The following is a 19,204-nucleotide window of genomic DNA, read 5'->3' as shown; positions in this document are numbered from 1 at the left end:
CTCTTCAGTGCTTTCCTGGGTGAAACATGGCACGTCCTTTTGCAGCCTGACATTTGAGGTGCTCAGACCTTAATACTTGCAAAATCAGGCTCAATGATGTGATTAATTAATCATTATTAAGAGTTTTGGCATCGACAGAAAAAGTTCACTTTAGTCTGTATTATTTCAAAGCGCTGTTACATTTTTTTAAAGTGAGAAAAATTCTGAAGTCTCTTTCTACCTGCATATTCCCACTTTTTATTCAAACTATGACTTCTAAAGTGGTTGCTTTTTAAGCAGTTGTCTTTTGTATTTCATTTTGGTGCTGCATGTTTCAGAGGCAAAGGTGCTAAACCTTTCCAGAGAAGATGTTTTCACTTTGCTGTCAGTTGATTTTAATGATCCTCTCAGGACACGGTTTGCACCCTATAAAAAAATAAATTATCTGCGTCTATGTGTGAGATGCGTAACGTTAACTGAGGTGAGTGCCATTTTGCCTTAAAGTACAGTATTTCTCACGTGGCAGTCATTAGTGAAATTGTTATGACCTCTATTAGTCCCACAGAGAGGTTATTACAGGGACTCTGAATCTAGTTTAGCAAAACCAGACTTGCATAGTGACTACAGCTCCTTTCATCTGTGTGCAGTACTGAGCACTCTTCTGAGACACAGGAGCTGTGAAAGGAGGAAATTGGTCCACACAGAATCACAGAATCATTTAGGGATCTTCATACCAAGTCAGCATTTCCAGGGACTTCCAGCTGCCTAGATTCTTCTTTGAATTGCTTACCCTGAGTCACCATTTTTATGCACTATCTAATAGATTTTGCCTGAAGTTTTTACTGGGAAGTTAAGCTTGTAAAGGTCAGCATCGACAGCAGAGACTTCTGCCATTTGTACTGCTGAAGCAATTTCACTATGGTACAGTTCTTCCGAGGGAGCAAGCTGCTGGGGTGGGGTGTGACAGTTCTTGGCTGAAACATTAGTAGCATAATTTTGTTATGCTACAAAGTAGCATAACTAAGCACGCTTCATGGATCTAACCACCACAGGAAGCCAAATGCCTCTGTCTGGGCCACTTAATAATAATCTTCTATAGATATAAACCTTCAGTATTAAACTTGGTGCTGCTGGTATTTGAGTCTGTGGTCTGGCCCTGCAGACAACTGCTGTAGGCAGCCTCTGCACTGGCAGTATGGAACAGTCCTCTCTAGACATGATCTGAAGCCCAGGAAAGGTGATGAGGATATTTCCAGTTGACCTCAGTGGGCTGTGGGTCCAGTACAAAGTTAAGCTTTATGTGTCGTTGATAACATCATATGTAAAAAAAGCCAGTGCCTCTGCTGCTTTTTGGAAAGTGAGAAACAGTACAGTTCTCAGCTGTTACAAAGAGAAGATACAGTGTCTGAACAGCTCTGAGGTGTCTGACTTTCCTTCTGAGAGCTGAGGGTTCAGCAGCCTGCTAGTTTGGTCCCTAATTGACACCACATACTTGTGACTCTGTGCTTAATCATGGTTGCTGATTGAAGTAATTTAATCAAAGAAACTGATTGGGGCAATTTGGAATAGGCCCCACTGGTGAATATCAGTAGTTAAGATGGATTGCCCAGTGGAGACAATAGCCAGTAAAAGAATAGGCTAGAGGGTAGCTAGTAAGTTACTCCCATGATGTCCAGCAAGGAACACTCTCACCTCGTTCACTGACAGTTCCCTCTCAACTTCTCAGGATGGTGAGGAGCCCACAGTCTCAAAATAGTCACAGTCAGGGTAAGCAGTGAGGTAAGGAAACTTGCTGCTGATGTCATGTTATTCAGGTCATCAAGGAAAGGGCAGACTGAAGAATTCTGGAAGGCCGTTGTGAGGCTGAGGTTCGGTGCTCGGTGGATGTCTTATATATAAATCAAGCATTAGGAAAGGCTCAGATGATAAAACAGTAAATGCTGCCTTACCGTGGCACAAGTTTATGGTCACCTGTGCATTTCTGGCTCTCTCATGTCAGAGAGGATATATAATAAACTTGGAAAAGTATCAAGCAGGAACCACAAGGATAAACAAAGGTAAGGAATTACTTTGAAGGAATGACTGAAAAGACTAGAAGCCTGTAGGCTGAAAAAGAGACAAATTCCCAGGAATATGATTCAGATCTCTAGGCTCAGGGGTGGCATGGAGAGGTGTGGGTGGGGGTCAGGCATTCATGTCTCCTCCAAAACAAGACTGTTACACAAAGCTATTGGCAGTCAGGTTTAGAGAAGAAGGATGTGGTTCTTCACAGAGTCTGTGACAGACTGTGAAAATTGTTGCTAAAAGATGTTGTGGATGCCAGAACTCTCTTTGTGTTTAATAAAAAGCTGAAGAAGTATCTGGAGGAGAATCTAAATATGGAGAAATCCCCTGTGCTCAGAAAATCGCCTGAGCTGAAAATAGTTGTAGACAGTGAGAGTACAGAGAAGGAAGTGTCATATATGCTTATCTTGTTCTTTCTCTTCCCCCATTTGTGTCAGAGTCCAGATACTGGGTTCAGGGACCTTTGATCTTACACAGTAGGGACATTCTTGTGAAACTAACACTTCCATAGGGTGCCCCAGAGGAGAGGTCTGCAGCAGCCCCTGTTGAGCACCCCAAAAGCAGATTGCTGTGGCAGGACTGTGTGTATGAACAGCATCATTTACCTTGCTTGCTCTATGCCATGACCTCTTCTGTCTTGTTATGCAGTGTGGACTTTCTTCCAGATGTTTGCATGAACCATTTGTTAAATTTTAGAAGTCTTCTATTTTTTCTTGTATTAAAAAACTGTTGGTAGGTGAGATGTTTGAAAATGAGGGAAAGATATAGATGCAGTGGACTTCCTTGTCATGAAAAAGGAGGAGTTAAAAAGATAAAGCTTGCTTTTTTCCTTTTTGAAAGCTTTGGGTGCCATCTGCTGGGTTCAGTAGTACCGTACACACTGGAGCAAAATTGCTAGTTGCTGATTGAAAAGTGCCTGAAGAATTGAATTTACCCAGGGTTGCAGGGTCTTTCTTTGCACCTCCTGGTTCTTTTGTCTCTATTGGTATGTAACCCAGGTGTTTGGGATGTACTCTGCTGCACAAAAAAGTGCCTGCTTACAATTCCCTTTTAAAGATACCATTCAGATTGAATTCTCTTATGATTTTCACTGTGTTTGGTCACATAACAGAGAAATGGTGGAAGGTAATAAGGATTTTTAGGCATTGTGTCCTGGCCATGTATTGCAGTAGCGGAGCCCACTCTGAGCAGCATTCAGGCTGTCTGAGGCTGCAGGAGACAAGGACAGGCAGATGCTGGGGAGCTGGAGAAGGCTGTTTGTCCAGGGGCCTTGTTATTGCCTCCATTTGATACGTGACAGAGGTGTATAAGAGCGAGATACAGCCCTGTGTGTTGAACTGTGTGAAGGGGTGATGTGTGAGTGTACCAGATGGGTGAGGGTCCTTGAGGTGGGCATGGTGCCTGCTCTGCAGTTAAGGCACCTGGGGACAGTGAGCTGGCATCTCTGGGCTTGCAGTGTGAGACATCTCTAGCTTGCAGCTTGGGAGTGCCCCAGAGCAATGTAAGAAAATAGGATAGCTGTGGACCCTTCCAGAGGGCTGGAGCAGACTTTTCATATTCATTGTCCAGGGGAGATGGTCAGCTGTGTGTTTGCAGAAAAATGGCCAACAGGGTGACCTGAGTGAGCAGGTGAGTGCAAACATTCAAGGACTGCCTTGGAACTCATCTGCTACTGAGACCACTCAAGACTAATATCTGTTTGGTTTTTATTTCCTCACGTTTATCTCCCTGGTGTGTTCACTCTTGCTCCATAATTTGATGATGCAGGGATTTGCCAGCAATACAGCCTTGTGCAGTCCCATCCTGTGCCACTCATTCCTTTGCCAAGCCACAGTGGCCCTTATCCCCATGGCCTATGTGAGGTCATGCTGTGTACTGCTGGGTTTAAAAAAAACCCAAAAGTACAGCATGATGAAATGGGTTATATTTAATCAAGACCAGTTCCCTTTTTTTGGAATCAGTGTGGCCTCATGATCAGTTGGGTCAGTGCAAGCAAGGGAAGCCTGGTGTCTGCAGTGCTGAGGGGAGTGCAAGAGAAATGTGGCTGAGGAGCAAGGCCTCTGTATTTGGCTCTGCTTTTGAACCCCTGGATCACCCAGGTGTGGGCAGGGTTTGACCTCCATGCCGTGATGTCCAAACCACCAGCAGGCATCTGTGGAGACATCTGGCAGCTACATGAGCCCAGGGCTGGCAGGCTGCTCATAGCACTCTGCACTGAGGGATCCTGCCAAATTCCTCACCTCCAGCACTGCTCTGCTTTGGGGGCCTAATGATAGGTATAAACCCAGGGTCCTTGCTGCTGGGTGTAGACATGCCTCGAGTTTTTAACTGCACAGGCTGAAAAGAGAGGGGTGTGACAACAGTAGATCCTTGGAACATATTTGGCTATTATTTTGTGCATTCATAGTATTTCACTAACTGTGCACTTATAATTTCTAAGAATATAGATAGAAATGAACATGTAAATAGGGTGTAATTAAGCCTTTTCCTTTGGGTTCATTCTTTTCCTTGCATATCAAGAGATCACAGTATGTTATTCTATCCAAGTTACTAAAGACTTGCATCTTTCTCTGCTGTAGCAGGGAAACCAAATTCCTTCTGAGCCTCGGGGAGAATTTTCAGTCCTAGGCAAGTAGGCAGCCCAGCATTTTGGTGGTCTTTGAGTTGCAAAAGTATGTCAGCACATACCAGTACTACCTTGATCAGTAAGGGGAAGAGATCTTAAATTTTGTCTAAAATTAAAAAAAGATTGTATAGGTTTCTGGTACAAACAAATGAGAAAGAATACTTCTGATGGTGTTGCACTTTGAATGATCGTCTATCTAGAACATATCACAGTTTTACATAACTGTTGTAAACAACAGCAAGAGTAAAGCAGAATAAAAGTGTATAGTAAGAAAGCTAGAATTCAGCCCAAGAAAGGCATTTAGGAAGAAGAATCTGTCTCAGCTCAAAGTTTATGCTTAAACAAATTTACCATACTCTTTGAAAACTAATTATGTTCAGCATTCAGTCTCAGTGCCTTACATATGACAAACTGCAATGAGAAACAGACTTTCTTCCAGTGTTTATACATTGAGTGTTAGACCTTGAACCCCAGAGCATTTGTAGACTTCACTGAATTCTAGATCACTGTTACATTTCTGTAGCCCTTGAATTCATATTACAATGCATTAAAACTAATTCAAGCAAAAGCTGCCAGTGGCAACTCGTGTAGTTCATAATCACCATCTTTTTTCTATTTTCTTATACTCTGTTTTTGCTGCCTTTTTTTTTTTTTTCCAAATTATCTTCATATAATTTTCCCACAGGGTCACTGTGCAATGCCTCAGACTTTTGTATAGTGGTTTAATTTCTGTGTTTGTCTTATTTTGTGAATTAATATCTTTCAGCACCCCCAGATTCAGAAGGAGTCACAATATATCAAGTACTTGTGCTGCGATGATCGAGCAACCCTGCATCAGTGGGTAACAGGAATAAGAATTGCCAAGGTGAGATTAAAAGTAAATTTACTTAAGTATGTTTTCTGTAAAATCTTGTCTTCCTCAAGTTACTGACTGTCATCACCTCAACTGGAAATATTGTGACAAGAATGGACATTCATGCTAATTTTACCATAGAAAGATCAGAAGTGCATGGTGAGAATGGATTTGCTGAATGTCCTTGTACATTAATTATCAGTGTGTTTTTCTTATTAACACAGGAGTGAGTTTGGTTGCTGTAGAACTCATGTACGCATTAAAACTTATTGCACAATTATCTGGCTCAATAGTAATACCCTCTTCAAGAAGATATTAATTGGCAGCCCATTTTGTTTTGCACAAATGGATTTATACGTAGCCTTGGTACTGGCTATACCTTCCTATACAGTCCTGCTTCTCTCAGCTGTTAGTTTGGGGTTTTTTTTATTCCAGTTCTGCTGCAGGGTGACATCCAACAAAGGTGTGCAGTGAACATCAAGTTATTTTGTGTCTTACACTGACAGAGCTGTTTGCTCTACAGCCTGTGATTCAGTGTCTCAGTTTGAAAATGTAATACTTGGAAAAAGATTGGAGAATGATATTTACTGGGAGGTGTTGGTTTTAAAGCCAAGTTTCAAGAATGTTACAAATACTGAAACACATAAAATGTAAGAATGATATCAGTAGGACTGTGTTAGGTCATGGGGATTCATGTTTTGTTGTGCTATTACAGAGGTGCTTTCCACCTGGCCCTGTACAGAACAGGGCACACCACGTAGAGAAGCTACTTCTTAACAAAACTGAGTAGGAAGAAACAAGGTCAGAAAAGTAGGCCAAGAGCAAAATGAATGCTTGGCCTATGTCACACCTAACACATGCTCATTTTATTGTTTTGCTTGTTTTGCAGTATGGCAAAACACTCTATGATAATTACAAATGTGCAGTGAAGAAAGCTGGCTTGTCGTCCCTGTGGGCGAATCAAGGAACAGTGGAACCAGCTGCCCCTGCAGGATCCTCATCAGCAGGTACCAGTGCTGTCACAGCAGCTGAACTCACATTTACTGCCCTCTTCTGTTACCATCAGTGTTGCATATAGTCTTTGTCAGAAAACTGTCCTATTGATTTAGCAAGATAGTATCTTGTAGACAGGCCAGTGGTCTGTAACAAAGCCCGGCAGCAAAGCTCTCACTTTAAAGTTAGAATTTGGAAAGACAGTTCACTGAAGATCAGTTTAAATCTGCATAACTTAAAACGGTATTTTTCTGTTGGCATCTTTATCCTCTGTCTACATTTTACAGATTGATGGTCCACATCTCGAAGCTTTCTATTTGCCCTTCTGCCCAAACTGGCTGTTTTGGAATTTTTCTTTCAATCAGTAATAGGGTTTAGTGATTTATTCAGAGATTGATCATTTCAGAAAGCGATTATTACAGGGTGAGCCACTCTCTTTCCTAGCCTTTCACTCATTTGCATGGTAACAATGTGGGTGTTAAGAGGAGGACACAAGAGTAAGAAAAGATCGGATTATTTTCTAACCTTACTTTTTCAGTAGCTTCATCATGCCACTATTACCAGTCTTATTATGATACAAATACAACAGTGCATGATACTAGCTGTAACTTACATGAATGTTTTTAGTTTACATGCTTAAGCTTACTTGTTTTGTTAGGAAGGGCATGCTGGCCAAGTTCTTTCTGTCATGACAGGCAAAGTCAAAATCAGAGTTTGCAGTTAATATTCTGACTTCTCATGCAGACATCTCAAGATCCTTCAATCACTGTTCTAAGTCTTCGGTTCGCCTTTTCTCAGTATATGTGAGATACAGGGTCATCTTCCTACTATTCCTTGGAATCAAATCATGCTAATAAATAGATTTCTTGGGTGGGAAGACCCAGTAACAGACTGTTTTGAGATCAGGGGATTTTCTCATGGTTGGGGGAGGGGGTTTAGTAGAAAGAGGGTGGATGGGACAGTCGTGTTCTGGTGTTGATAGCAGTAGAAAGATGGCTGGCCAGTGGGGTTCCAGGCTGGTGCTGCAGTCTGTAGAGGATATGGGCAGGACTGAGGCCTTATAAAGGCTATATAGACATCTGTGTGACTTCAGCTCCTGACTAGAATCCATTAACACTGCATGTATTCAATACAATATACTGCTAATTTTAACTAGTGGATTGCATTAAATGGTTAAGTAGCCTAGAAAGATTTTAGTACTTATATTGTCTCTATGGAAATATCTCTGAAGGATCATTAGCCTTCTAATTGAGGCAAGTTGCTGTGATTCTGGCAGTGTTAAAGTTATTGCTGCCCTATATAAAACCCAGGGCCCAACTATAATACTAGAACCTGAACTGCCTGACTGTGAGCAATTGTTTACTCATGTTTTGGAAATGGAACAAAGCATGTTTTCTTCTGTTTTCAGATGGCTCTATAGCCATTTGTATGGACTGATTTCAGTATAGGCTAAAATCTGCTATAGAAAACTACAGTCCTGTGTGAGTTTAGAGGAGCTGTACTCTGTTAACTTCAGTGGCTGCCAAAGGAAGGCAGGTGGGACTTCTGCTCTCGCATATCATGTGGCCACTATTCCGTGGACACTGCTGTAGCCAGCATTTGTGTGTTCATGTATACCCCAAACTGTGTAGTCTGTGGTTCTGAAGTGTTCCAAGTGCCAGGCACATCTCAGGCAAAATATATCATTTCCCCGGCAAGCTACATCTGCCTTACTGTGTGTCTTTGGACACTAAAAAAAACAGTGTATGTAGTGGTCCAGCACAATATCATGATGTTTGAAAGATGAAAGAAGATGCTTTATTCAGATGTTCCTCATCACTACAAAGTTGAATATTTTGCAATTGGGTATCTATATTTTGCATTCTGTTTGGACTACTTTTATTTTTCTTAAAACAAATACTAATTTACTATAAAATTTTGGAGAAATTGACTTGCAAAGAATATTATAATGTTTGAATTAAAAACAAAAAAACCCACATGGACTCACATATTATATTGACTGGGAGTCCATTAGCTGGCTGACTTTATGTGTGATAGCATATGTGGAGGTATGTGGCAGGAGATGATATATCAAGTGTTGCTTTCAAGTCTTGCATAGTTTATTAAATCCATTAACAGAAGAAGAAACAGATTGCTGTGTCCCGGCCTTCTGGTATATCATATTTGCCAAGTAGAACATTTTGCCTTGCACTAGATAGAGTGGATGTCTCTCTGCTCTCCTTCATTTAGTTAGATGACTGAGGGCAGCAACATCTTTGAGCAGTGTGAAGACCAGATTCTTGCTCTGCTATGAACAGCAGACAAAGGGAGGAGAGACAGTAACTTGCTCCACTTGAGGACACAGCCACAGAACCCAGGGATTTACATCTCCTTCCACGAAGCACTTAGAGCCACAAGATAGTTTTTTTCTTTGTTGACTTTTTTGTTAGTCCTTCAACAAACACAAGACTATAGTTTGAATGATCCAAAGGGTACTTTGGATTAAATAATGCTGAACAACAGTGTTCACAGGCATAAAACATAAGGACTTCAGACCACTTCTGTCATCCCTTGAAGTCTAAAAAGCCCTAGTAAATTAGGTGCATTGCAGAGTTTGTCTTACTTCTCTGCCAGTCATGTAATTTGCAGGCGTGGCAATAAAAATAATTTATTCTATTTCTTACTGTAGTCATGGAACCTCTTTGCTAATCAGTAAAGTACACTTCAAGATTAAAGCCATCACTGTTCTTAGATTTACACTGTAGACAGCTAAAGGTTCACTGGCATCTGAGAAGTACATGAGTGGAACTTTACTGAATATCAGAACTGTAAATTATAATAGAGCTAAGGCAGTCATTAAGGCAAAGTATATCCCTAGGCACCAAACCCTGTATTCTGTTTTGACATGTACAGCTTCCAAAAATCCTACCCAAAATAGAGGGTTTATTTAATCCTCATCAGACTATATGGGAGCCGAGGATTTTTCTAATTAAACTCCTAAGTTTGTCCTTTGGTCTCACATTTACTCCATTTGACAGTACCGGGTTATTTATGCATATCCCTTACACACGCAGGAATGGTGGGCAGACATTTTGCAGAGCTTTAACTTAGACAGGCTGAAGATCTGCATTAATCTGAGAAGACAGTGAAGTTCATGAATCTTCACGTCTACAAATGGGGGAGAAGTTTGAGCTGTTATCTCATTTACTAAAGAAGGTGGATCAGCCCCTCTGTGGGACTTCAGGCCTTCAGCTCCCACGACAGATTGATATGAAACTGTGGCACTTTTAGTCTAAATTAAAGGGAAAAAAAATGCCATAAAAATGGAGAATTTGGTAATACTACAGCACACTACAAACTTCAGAATGCTGTTATGAAAGGCAGATATTCAAACAACGGCAGGCCAGAGGGTGGACTTTAACTGTGTCAGTTAGATTTCTGCTTAGCGTCCCTTCCAAAGCCAGCTTCCCATCTCTATTCCTGCATCAGCCTTAATGGGCATCTTCTGTAATCACCATTTACAATAGTCAGAAGAAGAAGCTCTTCATTTGTCAACACCTGTACACACTCTGATAATTTCTGTCATGTCTTCTTCATTCTGCCACTTGCACTTGCTGTAGGATTCTCAGCCACAGCCATGGAGGCATGTGGACAACTATGGGTTTTAATGTAAGGTACTTGGTTTATTTTCCTTAAGTAATCAACTGAATATGAAAAGTCACAAAAGGAGCCTAAATTAGAAAACAGATATCTATATGGATTTTAGAAAATTATGTATAAAACTCCTGCACCAAGTGGCTCCTTGTGAAAATTGTAGACATTTTTATAGCCTTTTTCTTAGTTGGCTATTCCCTGATCTGGTTAATATCACAAACATGTAACACTCCCTTCCCTTTCTCTCCTCCCCTTGTCACAGCTACTGTTCAGTCAAATGGACAGATTCCCCAAATTACTCGTCGTTTCAGTGCAGAATTTCCAGACACTCAGAAGAAGGTGGATACATCAGAGGCGCAGGTGAGCAGTTACTAGCAGTGCATTAGTTAAATGTCACCTGTGAAACAGTTCTTCAAGTTTTGTTTTTTTCACCCACTGGCTTCCCCCCTCAAAGTGCCAGTGTACTTGCTGTGAAAAGGATTTGGCTTCTGGGAAAAGTGTCTGGTTCCTTTCTGCCCTTCCTTGTGCTTTGCATGCTGCAAACAGTGTGTGTGCTGCACAGAAGCCACTGGTGGGAGGTGAAGGCAAAGCTACCACCACTTCTGTCCTTCAGAACAAGCAGCCATGAGTTCATGTAGCGGGAATAGAAGTGTGCCTACTGGGATTATCTCAAAGTGTCTGTGCTGCCAGAACCTTGGTGCTGTGTTCTGTCTCTGCCAGAAAAAAAGATCTTGCCTTAGAAACATGAAGTATTCAAGTAGTGTTTTCAGCAAGGAACACTGCACAGCTGAAGAGGAGTGTGTAAGAAAGGAGAAAGTGTGAAGTAGTAAGGTAAAACATTACATATTTTCATTAGGCTTTAAAAGCATTCCTTTGGTTAAGCTCCAAATTTTGTGTACTTGTACCATTTCTGGCTGTAAAAATATCAGAGGGTACAATATGAGAACTTCAAAAACATCCTACAGAAAAAAGTGTGCATTTGTTTGCAGTTCATTATTCAGTCTCTCCACTGTGCAGGAACTGCACAGGACAAATGAAATTCAATTCCTAGAATTTTTCTCTCACCTGCATAATGTATGCTACACTTCTTGTTTCCTTCGTTGAGTTCCTCCATGTTTCTCTGTTCTGGACCCCACTTCCTCTGGAGTAATCACATTCTCAGAACTCAGCCAGCAGTTCCCTCCTCATGTCTGACTTACTTCCATCTTTGTAGGCAAGCAGTGAGGAAGAGGAGGCATACATATTATGCCTTGGTGAGGATTATGAGCGAGTCAAGAGCTTATGGGTTGGGATATGGGCACATTAGTAAGGGTGACATCGTTGTGGGTGTGTGCTACAGGCCACCTGATCAAGAGGAGGAAGTGGATGAGGTCTCCTCAGGGAACTAAAAGCCATCTCAAAGTCACAGGCCCTGGTTGTTGTGGGGTTATTTAACTACCCTGACATCTGGAGAAGCAACACAGCAAAGCACAAGTCCAGGAGGTTTCTGAAAGCATTGATGACAACTTGCTGTCACAGGTAGTGGAGGATCCCACAAGGAATGTGCTGCTTGACCTTCTACTTACAAACAGGGAAGGCCTTGTTGGACATGTGAAGGTTGGGGGCAGCCTTGGCTGTAGTGACCATGAGATTGTAGAGCTCAGTATTGAACAAAGCAGTAGCAGGACAGTGAGCAAGATTACAGCCATGGACTTTGGGAGAACTACCTTTAGCCTCTTTAGGGATCTTCTTGGAAAAATCCCATGGGAAAAGGCTCTGCAAGGGAGATGGGTCCAAGAGAGTTGGTCAGTATTCAAGGTTCACTTCCTCCAGGCTCAAGAACAATGCATCCTAGTGAGAAAGAAATAGGGCCAAGGGGGCAAGAGAACTGTGTGGATGAATAAAGGACTCCAGTCTCAAACTTTTTTACTGTGCAGTGACTGCACACTGGAACAGGTTGCTCAGAGAGGTTGTGGAGTCTCCCTCGCTGGAGATATTCAAGAACTATCTGGACACAATCCTGTGCTGTGTGCTCTAGGATGACTCTGCTTGAGCAGGGAGGTTGGACCAGAGGACCCACTGCAGTTCCTTTCTGCCTGAGCTGTTCTGTGATTCTGGGACTGGTCTCACAGCCCCTACAAGCCTGGGAGTGAAGGATCAAGCTGAGTCTTTCAGGGTGTACTGTGCTACAGTTCGAGCACTAAGCTCGCTGGATCTAAACTGATAAATGAGCATAACTAGAAATGAATGTGTTGTTTTCAGGACAGTAGACTTCTCCACATGTCTACAAGAAAAAATATTTATGTAGTAACTGTCAACAGCTACCAATTCCTACCTAAAAAAAAAAAAAAAATTATTATATACAGTATTACCGAACAGGCTTTATTTATCTTCAGTGTTGACTAGCAAACACAATTTAAAAAGAAAAGCACCTGAAATTTTGTCAAAGTGAACATCTCCATAATGAATTTGTATCCTACATTTTATTTTTCTTAACTTGTGTGATGGAGCCTTTCAGTAATTTTTACTTCAAAAAAGTTACCAGAGGGTTTGAATGTCTTGTGTCCTTGGGTCACAGGTAGTCATGGGTAGAACTTAGTGGCTTCAGGGACCTGTTTGTTGCATTTTTGAATTCAAAAGCAGAGGCAGTGTGTACATGTGCCTTGCCCAGCAGGCAGAAGACACCTCCTCCAGGCTTGTCAGTGGCCCTTGCCTGTGGAGAATCTTTCCCTGCTGTGCTCCCTCCCTCAGAGAGGCCCAGGCGCTACCCTGCAGGTCAGGGCATGTCACACCACGTTGCAGAGTGCAAGGGACAGTGAATCCAGGCATGTAAACTTTAAATGCCCAGATCTCTCTACCTTCTTCCCCATTCACTGCTGTTGAATCTAATGAATTTGGCAGAGAATTTTGACTTTATTAGTTTAGCTTTATCCAGAGATCCAGCCATCACAGATAAAAGGGGAACTAGAGATACACAATGAGGACAAGATCCAAAATTACATCTGCTTTTTATGTTCTTTAATCTTGCTCAGTATTTTGGGATGTAAAAACATAGCACAGGTTGGGGATTTTTGAAGTTCCTTAAGTTCTCAGGGAATGAACAGCAGGACAGAACATCAAGAAAGTACTTCTTGTTGTAGTAAACATCAGATAAGTAAGGATACTTACTTGATGTTAGACTTACTAACTGCAATTATTTGAAATTTTAAAAGCACTCATCTTCTGAGAACAGCACTTGAAGATGCATTAACCATACTGTCAACAGGGGGGTTTCCACTGTCAAAACTCTGTGGGCAGCTCCAGAAAGAAAACGGAGAACTATTTTAACTTTTCAGGCAAAATGTACTCTACTTTGTTTCACTGTCAGCTATACTCTTCTCATGTATTTTCATGTATTTTCACATCTTTTCACTGTTCTTAGGTAGTGGCATTATTTACATGTTCACTGACTGTGCCTGTCCTTTTATTTTTCTGCTTATTAAAGGCTAAGTCAAATAACATCAGTGCACCTGGTATGGCACAGTCATTGCTGAGGCCACAGTCCATCCTGATTAAGAGGAACTCACTGCAGCCTCCTCCTCCACCTGAAAGGCGATCATCTGCTATTTCTGCCTCACCAGTTCTACCCCCCAAAGTGAAACGAGACAGCGGCATTTTCCTAACAGATCCAGAGAGCTTTCCAGCCCCACCGCCTACACTGAAGATTGATTTTCCACCACCACCACCGTCTGATTTTTGTGACCCACCTCCTGATTTTGTGCCTCCACCACCACCAGTCTCCAGCAGCAGCAATGGAGACCTGCCAGTGCCCCCTCCACCTCCACCTGTCTCCAGTAAACCCCCACCACCTCCAACAAAGAAACCTGTGCCTCTTCCTCCAAAAAGGCTAGAAACCTCAGGAGCAGATGAAGAGCCATGGTCAGCTGGGCCACCTCCCACTGGGGCGGGAGGCAGGCAAGCAGATTTCATGTCTGACCTAATGAAAGCTCTTGAGAAGAAAAGGGGCAACAACTCCTGAACTCTGGGAGCGGGGGACATTAACACATAGCTGGTTTTGTGAGGTATCGTAGAGGCTCACGCCGGATCAGGCTCCTCCAGGAGGAATTCTCCTTCAGAGTTCTTTTTCAGGTCTCAAGAAGGTGGGGTGCCCTTTGTCCCCAGAATCTGCTTCTCCCCCCTACATTTCACCACCCCCTGCCCTTGACTCCCATTCCTGCACCAGGCCAAGGTAAGAATTGACTGGACAGTCTTGCTTCACTCCAGAAGGACAGGGATGGCAGAGCAGCACTCCAGAGACAGCCAGCACGTGAAAGCATCTTCTGTGGCTGCCTCTCTAGTGGAACTGGAGCTAAAGGAAAAATACAACAATGTTCTCATGTGAATTTTGAGAAGTGGGAAGATCCCTTTTCACAGAATTGCCCTTAAAGGTTCTTTATTGAACCCCCCCTGCCTATGGGGGTGTTTTTTCCAATAAAAAGACCCTCTTTAAAAATGTTTTAAATAGTCCTTCTTAAAAAGTAAAACCTCAGCTAGATTATTCTGATAATGCATGTCAGGGCCAGGACCATTTCCAGACAGTGTCACCCCAAATGTTACACACTCCTGTTTCTATATGTAACTCAGTCCTACCTGTCAGCATTCTCAGCTGCTGCCTTGAAATTTACTTGGTTAACCCTAGACAAATAAAAATGTTTATTCTGAAATCACATATGCTTCCCTTGGTAAGCAGGATTCTTCTTCTGTTGGTTAACATTTGTCTTCAAACTGTACCGAGAAATAATCTGTCCTGTGAAAAACTTTGTAATTATCTTGTACCTGATAAGAATATCTTCTACATTTTTTTTCATTTGTTCTCCCCATTTAATTCTCCGTTGCTCATTTAGGAAGCATTCATTGTTACTTCTCAAATAAAAATAGCTTCTACTTTATAGCTGCACAAAGTGTCACAGTTAATGAAGAGGCATTTTACTGGCAATTGGAACCACTTAAAATATTTTAAAGAATTTTTGCCTATACCTTCTAGTCTTTTTTATTATTATTATTATTATTATTCCAGTCTTTGCTTTTTATGCTTTTTTCTAACTCAAAATACAGAACTATTTATATTATCTTAGAAGATCAAGTGTGCATGAGAAGAGGCAAAGTGTGTTTGTCAGAATGGATTTCTAGGTCCAGGAGTGGTGGCGGAGGCACAAGAATGGCAAGCTGGTGGCCGTGCCACAGCCTGTGAAAGTTTTGGTTCACTTCTAGTCTTATTTTTGGCTTAAGGTTGGTTTTTCAATACCCACATACATGCATAACAAGCCTGGCAGAAATAAGGCGGCTGTAACCAGTGCTTGGTGTTGAGGAGCCAGGCCCCTTGACAGGTTAGAGCAATGCAAGGTGAAACATGCCCAGCCAGCACTGAAGTGGTACCTGGTCAAAGCAGGAAGTACAGGCTTTTGGACAGAGCTGGAGTGGAGGGTGGTGATGGATACAAGAGGAACTTGAGGATGTGCCGAGGCTGTTTCAGAACTGAGATGCTTCGGCCAGGGAAGTGCCAGGTAAGTGCCAGGTAAGTCACTAAAACAAGCTCATGTGACTTCCAGCAGCTGAATCTGTTCTCACTTGAGACAAGCTGGAGCTAAGGGATGCTTTCCCTGCAGTAATCGTGTCTATCAACAGCTACTCAGGTACAGCCATGGGACAGCCTCTCTGTTTCCTCCTTCCTTTGTCAGCAGTGTAAGCATTGCAGAAGCTCAGGGCTGTGGGGAGGGGAGATGTCTCTCGACTGCTGGTTGACATCTGTTGTTCTGCAGCCCGTGGCTGAGGAGCTGGCATTGCTGGCATGACACTACAGCTTGTACAGCCCTGTCTCTACTGCTAAATAAAAGGGGAGGGTGCGAGCCTGAGTGCTGGCCCAGTGCTTGCCCACACTGCCCACGTGGGCCTGAGCACAGTCCCAGACACAACGCAAGGAACTGCCCAGGACAGGCACATTCCCAGAAGACAACATGGACAACTCTAAAGCAGTTTTCACTCCCCACACAGAGATCCGCCGTGGTGCAGATGTGGCCAGTCAGGACACCAGTTCATGGGCCAGGGGACTATTTCCTGGCCCTCATTTACCAGTACAGAGTCCGTCCAGCTCTTACTGGTTTATAGCTCCCTTGCTTTTCCTGAACTGAGCAAAGAGCTCTCATGAGGAGAGTAGTGGGTTCTCCCTATGCCCATCACTAACACAGACGTTACCTGGAGGTTTTTAACTGACATGCTGGGGTGTTCAAAAGGTGTGTTGGCACCTTCGAACAGCCAAACTGTGAAATGCTCTTGAGACCAGTGCAAGGCTTATAAGCTTAGTACAAGCCTTAGTTAAAAATGCAGGGGGAAAATGCTAACTAGCTAAAAGTAGGAGGGTTAAAACTAGGAGTTTAAAAAAAACCCAAAAAAAACCAAACCAGAAAAGAGGATTACTGTTTCCCAATCCCTTTCCATATATAACTGAGGTAAGCGTTACACAGAATCATTCAAGAGCTGGGTGTCCTTTTCTGACAAAGTATTAGGAGTGCATATCTTCAACACAGGTGACAACAGCTGTCTGCTATCCAGCTATTTTTTAAATCATATTAATTTTATAAAATATACACCCAGCATCAAAATAAAGCAGGACATGTCCTTAGAAAAATGTTGCACAATAAGCTGATTTCTCTGATTCAAAGAAGCACTGAGACTTCTACAAGGCTTTTCTAGCATTCTTTCTTCTCATCAGAACACTCAGCCTCCTGCCCTATTTCCTCCCTTCTCTTTTGTTACAGCACAATAAACTCAATTTTATACAATTTACATCTGCAGTCATAACACTTTCACTTAATCTCACACAAAAGAAGTTGAACTTTGTTCAAAACAAAAAATAATTAAGGCCTACAGAGAACTCCAGAAATCAAGTAAAATGCTGTGATGATTAGACCTCTGTCAGCTATTTTGTGTATGTACATGGTAGTGGTAAATTTCTGAAATGTAAGATTTAAACTTCATTCAAAATTCAAAGAACAAAGCTGCCATCTTAATGACACACAATTATTTGGTTTCATATGGTACCGAAACATGTTGCAAAATACAAAAAGATCTTCCAATGCTTCCAATTCAAAGCATTTGTAAAAAATAGAAATTAATCCTTCCACCTCTGTCTAACCTACTGCCATACAAATTGTAGATCATGGCAGTATGTACATCATTAGAGCTTACAGTATTTTAGCCTGAAAAGATGTGAAATTGCAGCATGTTATTTTTAACCTTTCTCCATACCTCAAATGGAAGCAGTCTCAGCAGCTGCCATCTCCTCTGGGCGCTTACATCACTAATCGGGAAAAGGGCCTCCTTTAAGACATCACTTTTCCATCAGTCCTTAGAATTAGAAAGGTTAGAGTTATGTGGAAAAAGTCCGTATGTGGGGGATCAGCACTGCTGTCCCTTCAGAATTGTCCTCCAATACAGAAAGAGGATAAGAGCATGAGCTGAGCACACCTGTTGGATTACCAGCCCCAATATTGTTATTCCCCATCTGTTCTTGCATCACTGCTCTGTTCATGTAACATGAGGGGAAAGCAGCTCCAGAAAGACAGGTGGCAGCCAAGGATTTCAGGGAATACACCATGGAACACAGTATCAATGTTTACATTATCATAATAAACCATAATGATTAAAACCTGGGAGTGGAAAGCGACATGGTACCAAATGCTGAGCACAATGTGCGGTCACTTCTCTATTTCTACCAGTATTGGGATAACCATATGCTTCGTGTTTTTCATGCCAGGCACTTTGAGAGTGGAAAAGTAGAAACTTAAATGCATAGTGACAAAACTACAGAATTGTTATTTAGCAGTTATCCTTGACAGTCTCACAGTAACTGGGAAAAATGCATATTCTGTTTGAGGGAAACACACAGAACAGATTGGGTATCATTAAGACTTAGGAATTCTCATGGTCTTGGGGAACATTTTAAGGCAGTGTGATCACCTTTAACAGTCAGTACTGACTATTATGAAATCAGAATAGTTACTAAAATCAGATTATGTAAACTCATGGTAAAACTAGGGAAAGAAAATGGAGATTTGCCTTCATATAAATCCTGGAAAGAAGACATAACTGAGTCCATGAATGAACTCCTGGAGAAGAGAGAGAGCTGACCGACTCTCTGCAGCCACAGGAATACGTGAAACCAAGTTTCAGGGCTTGGTTCATTCTCTCAGGTATCTTTTTAAGAACCTGAGAAGCCTCACAGGGAGCAGTACGTGCCACTGCTTGGAAAACAGCTCCCATTTGGGCTGTTCTGGTTTTACCTTGAGATGCTGGAGGCTTTCTTTACCTGTAACTATGGGTGATGCAGAGGCCCACTTGCCCCTAATAAGATTACATTTATAAAACACTTTGAAGAAAAATGCAGTATAAAAATGCTTTGTATTTATGCAGTTATCTGTTAAGTTAAAGATGTACGGGCAGCCATGTTTGGCCCCCACAAAACAGAAACTTCCCAGACGTTTGGTAAAACAGGAATTGGAGATCTCCCCTTTCACCTAATTGGGATCCAGGGCTCAAGCTGCAGTGCTGCTGCATTTCCCCTGCAGACACAAATACATTCTCCAAATCATCACTTACTTGAGTGCAACCGGCTCCCCCTTAGGTGGTAATTGACGTTCACACCTTTCCTCACGACACCATTTTGGAATTGTCGAGAAGATGCATCAGTGCCAGGGTTTCAGGGGGCTGGAACACAGCCCAGTGCTAAAGGGCTTCGACAGACCCCCAGCAGCCCACACCTCTGCTCTGGAGGTAGTGCCAGCTCAAACACTAAGCCCTGTGATCAAAGGAGAGCACTTTCTACCTGCACAAGGAATGCTACCCAGGCTGAACGTGGGTAAGTTGCTTCAGCGTCAGACTGGAATTTCAGAAAACTGTATTTAAGTATCTGTACTGTGCCTCCCATTATACTACTTACATTTGAACAACTGCATTTACATTTGAACAGCTGTATACCTGAGGGGAAACCATCCTGAATAATTGTGTTGATTATAGCTAAAAAGTAAAGGCATTCAAATATT

General features: G+C 42.2%; 1 protein-coding gene across 1 annotated transcript in view; it reads left to right on the top strand.

Annotated features, from left to right (window-relative positions):
- APBB1IP (amyloid beta precursor protein binding family B member 1 interacting protein) overlaps positions 1-15,063 on the top strand; it is a 60,871-nt gene extending 45,808 nt beyond the window's left edge. Inside the window, exons 11-14 of the mRNA XM_027889736.1 lie at positions 5,436-5,534; positions 6,412-6,529; positions 10,411-10,508; positions 13,612-15,063. Coding sequence (XP_027745537.1) covers positions 5,436-5,534; positions 6,412-6,529; positions 10,411-10,508; positions 13,612-14,145 — 849 coding nt within the window. The 3' untranslated portion in view covers positions 14,146-15,063. The remainder of the gene's footprint in view (positions 1-5,435; positions 5,535-6,411; positions 6,530-10,410; positions 10,509-13,611) is intronic.
- Positions 15,064-19,204: the final 4,141 nt, after the last annotated feature.

Source organism: Empidonax traillii, unplaced genomic scaffold, assembly GCF_003031625.1.
Source record: "Empidonax traillii isolate 1590-97213 ecotype Southwest subspecies unplaced genomic scaffold, ASM303162v1 scaffold271:size677799, whole genome shotgun sequence".
Taxonomy (NCBI): Eukaryota; Metazoa; Chordata; class Aves; order Passeriformes; family Tyrannidae; genus Empidonax; species Empidonax traillii.
This window is presented reverse-complemented; position numbering and strand designations above follow the sequence as displayed.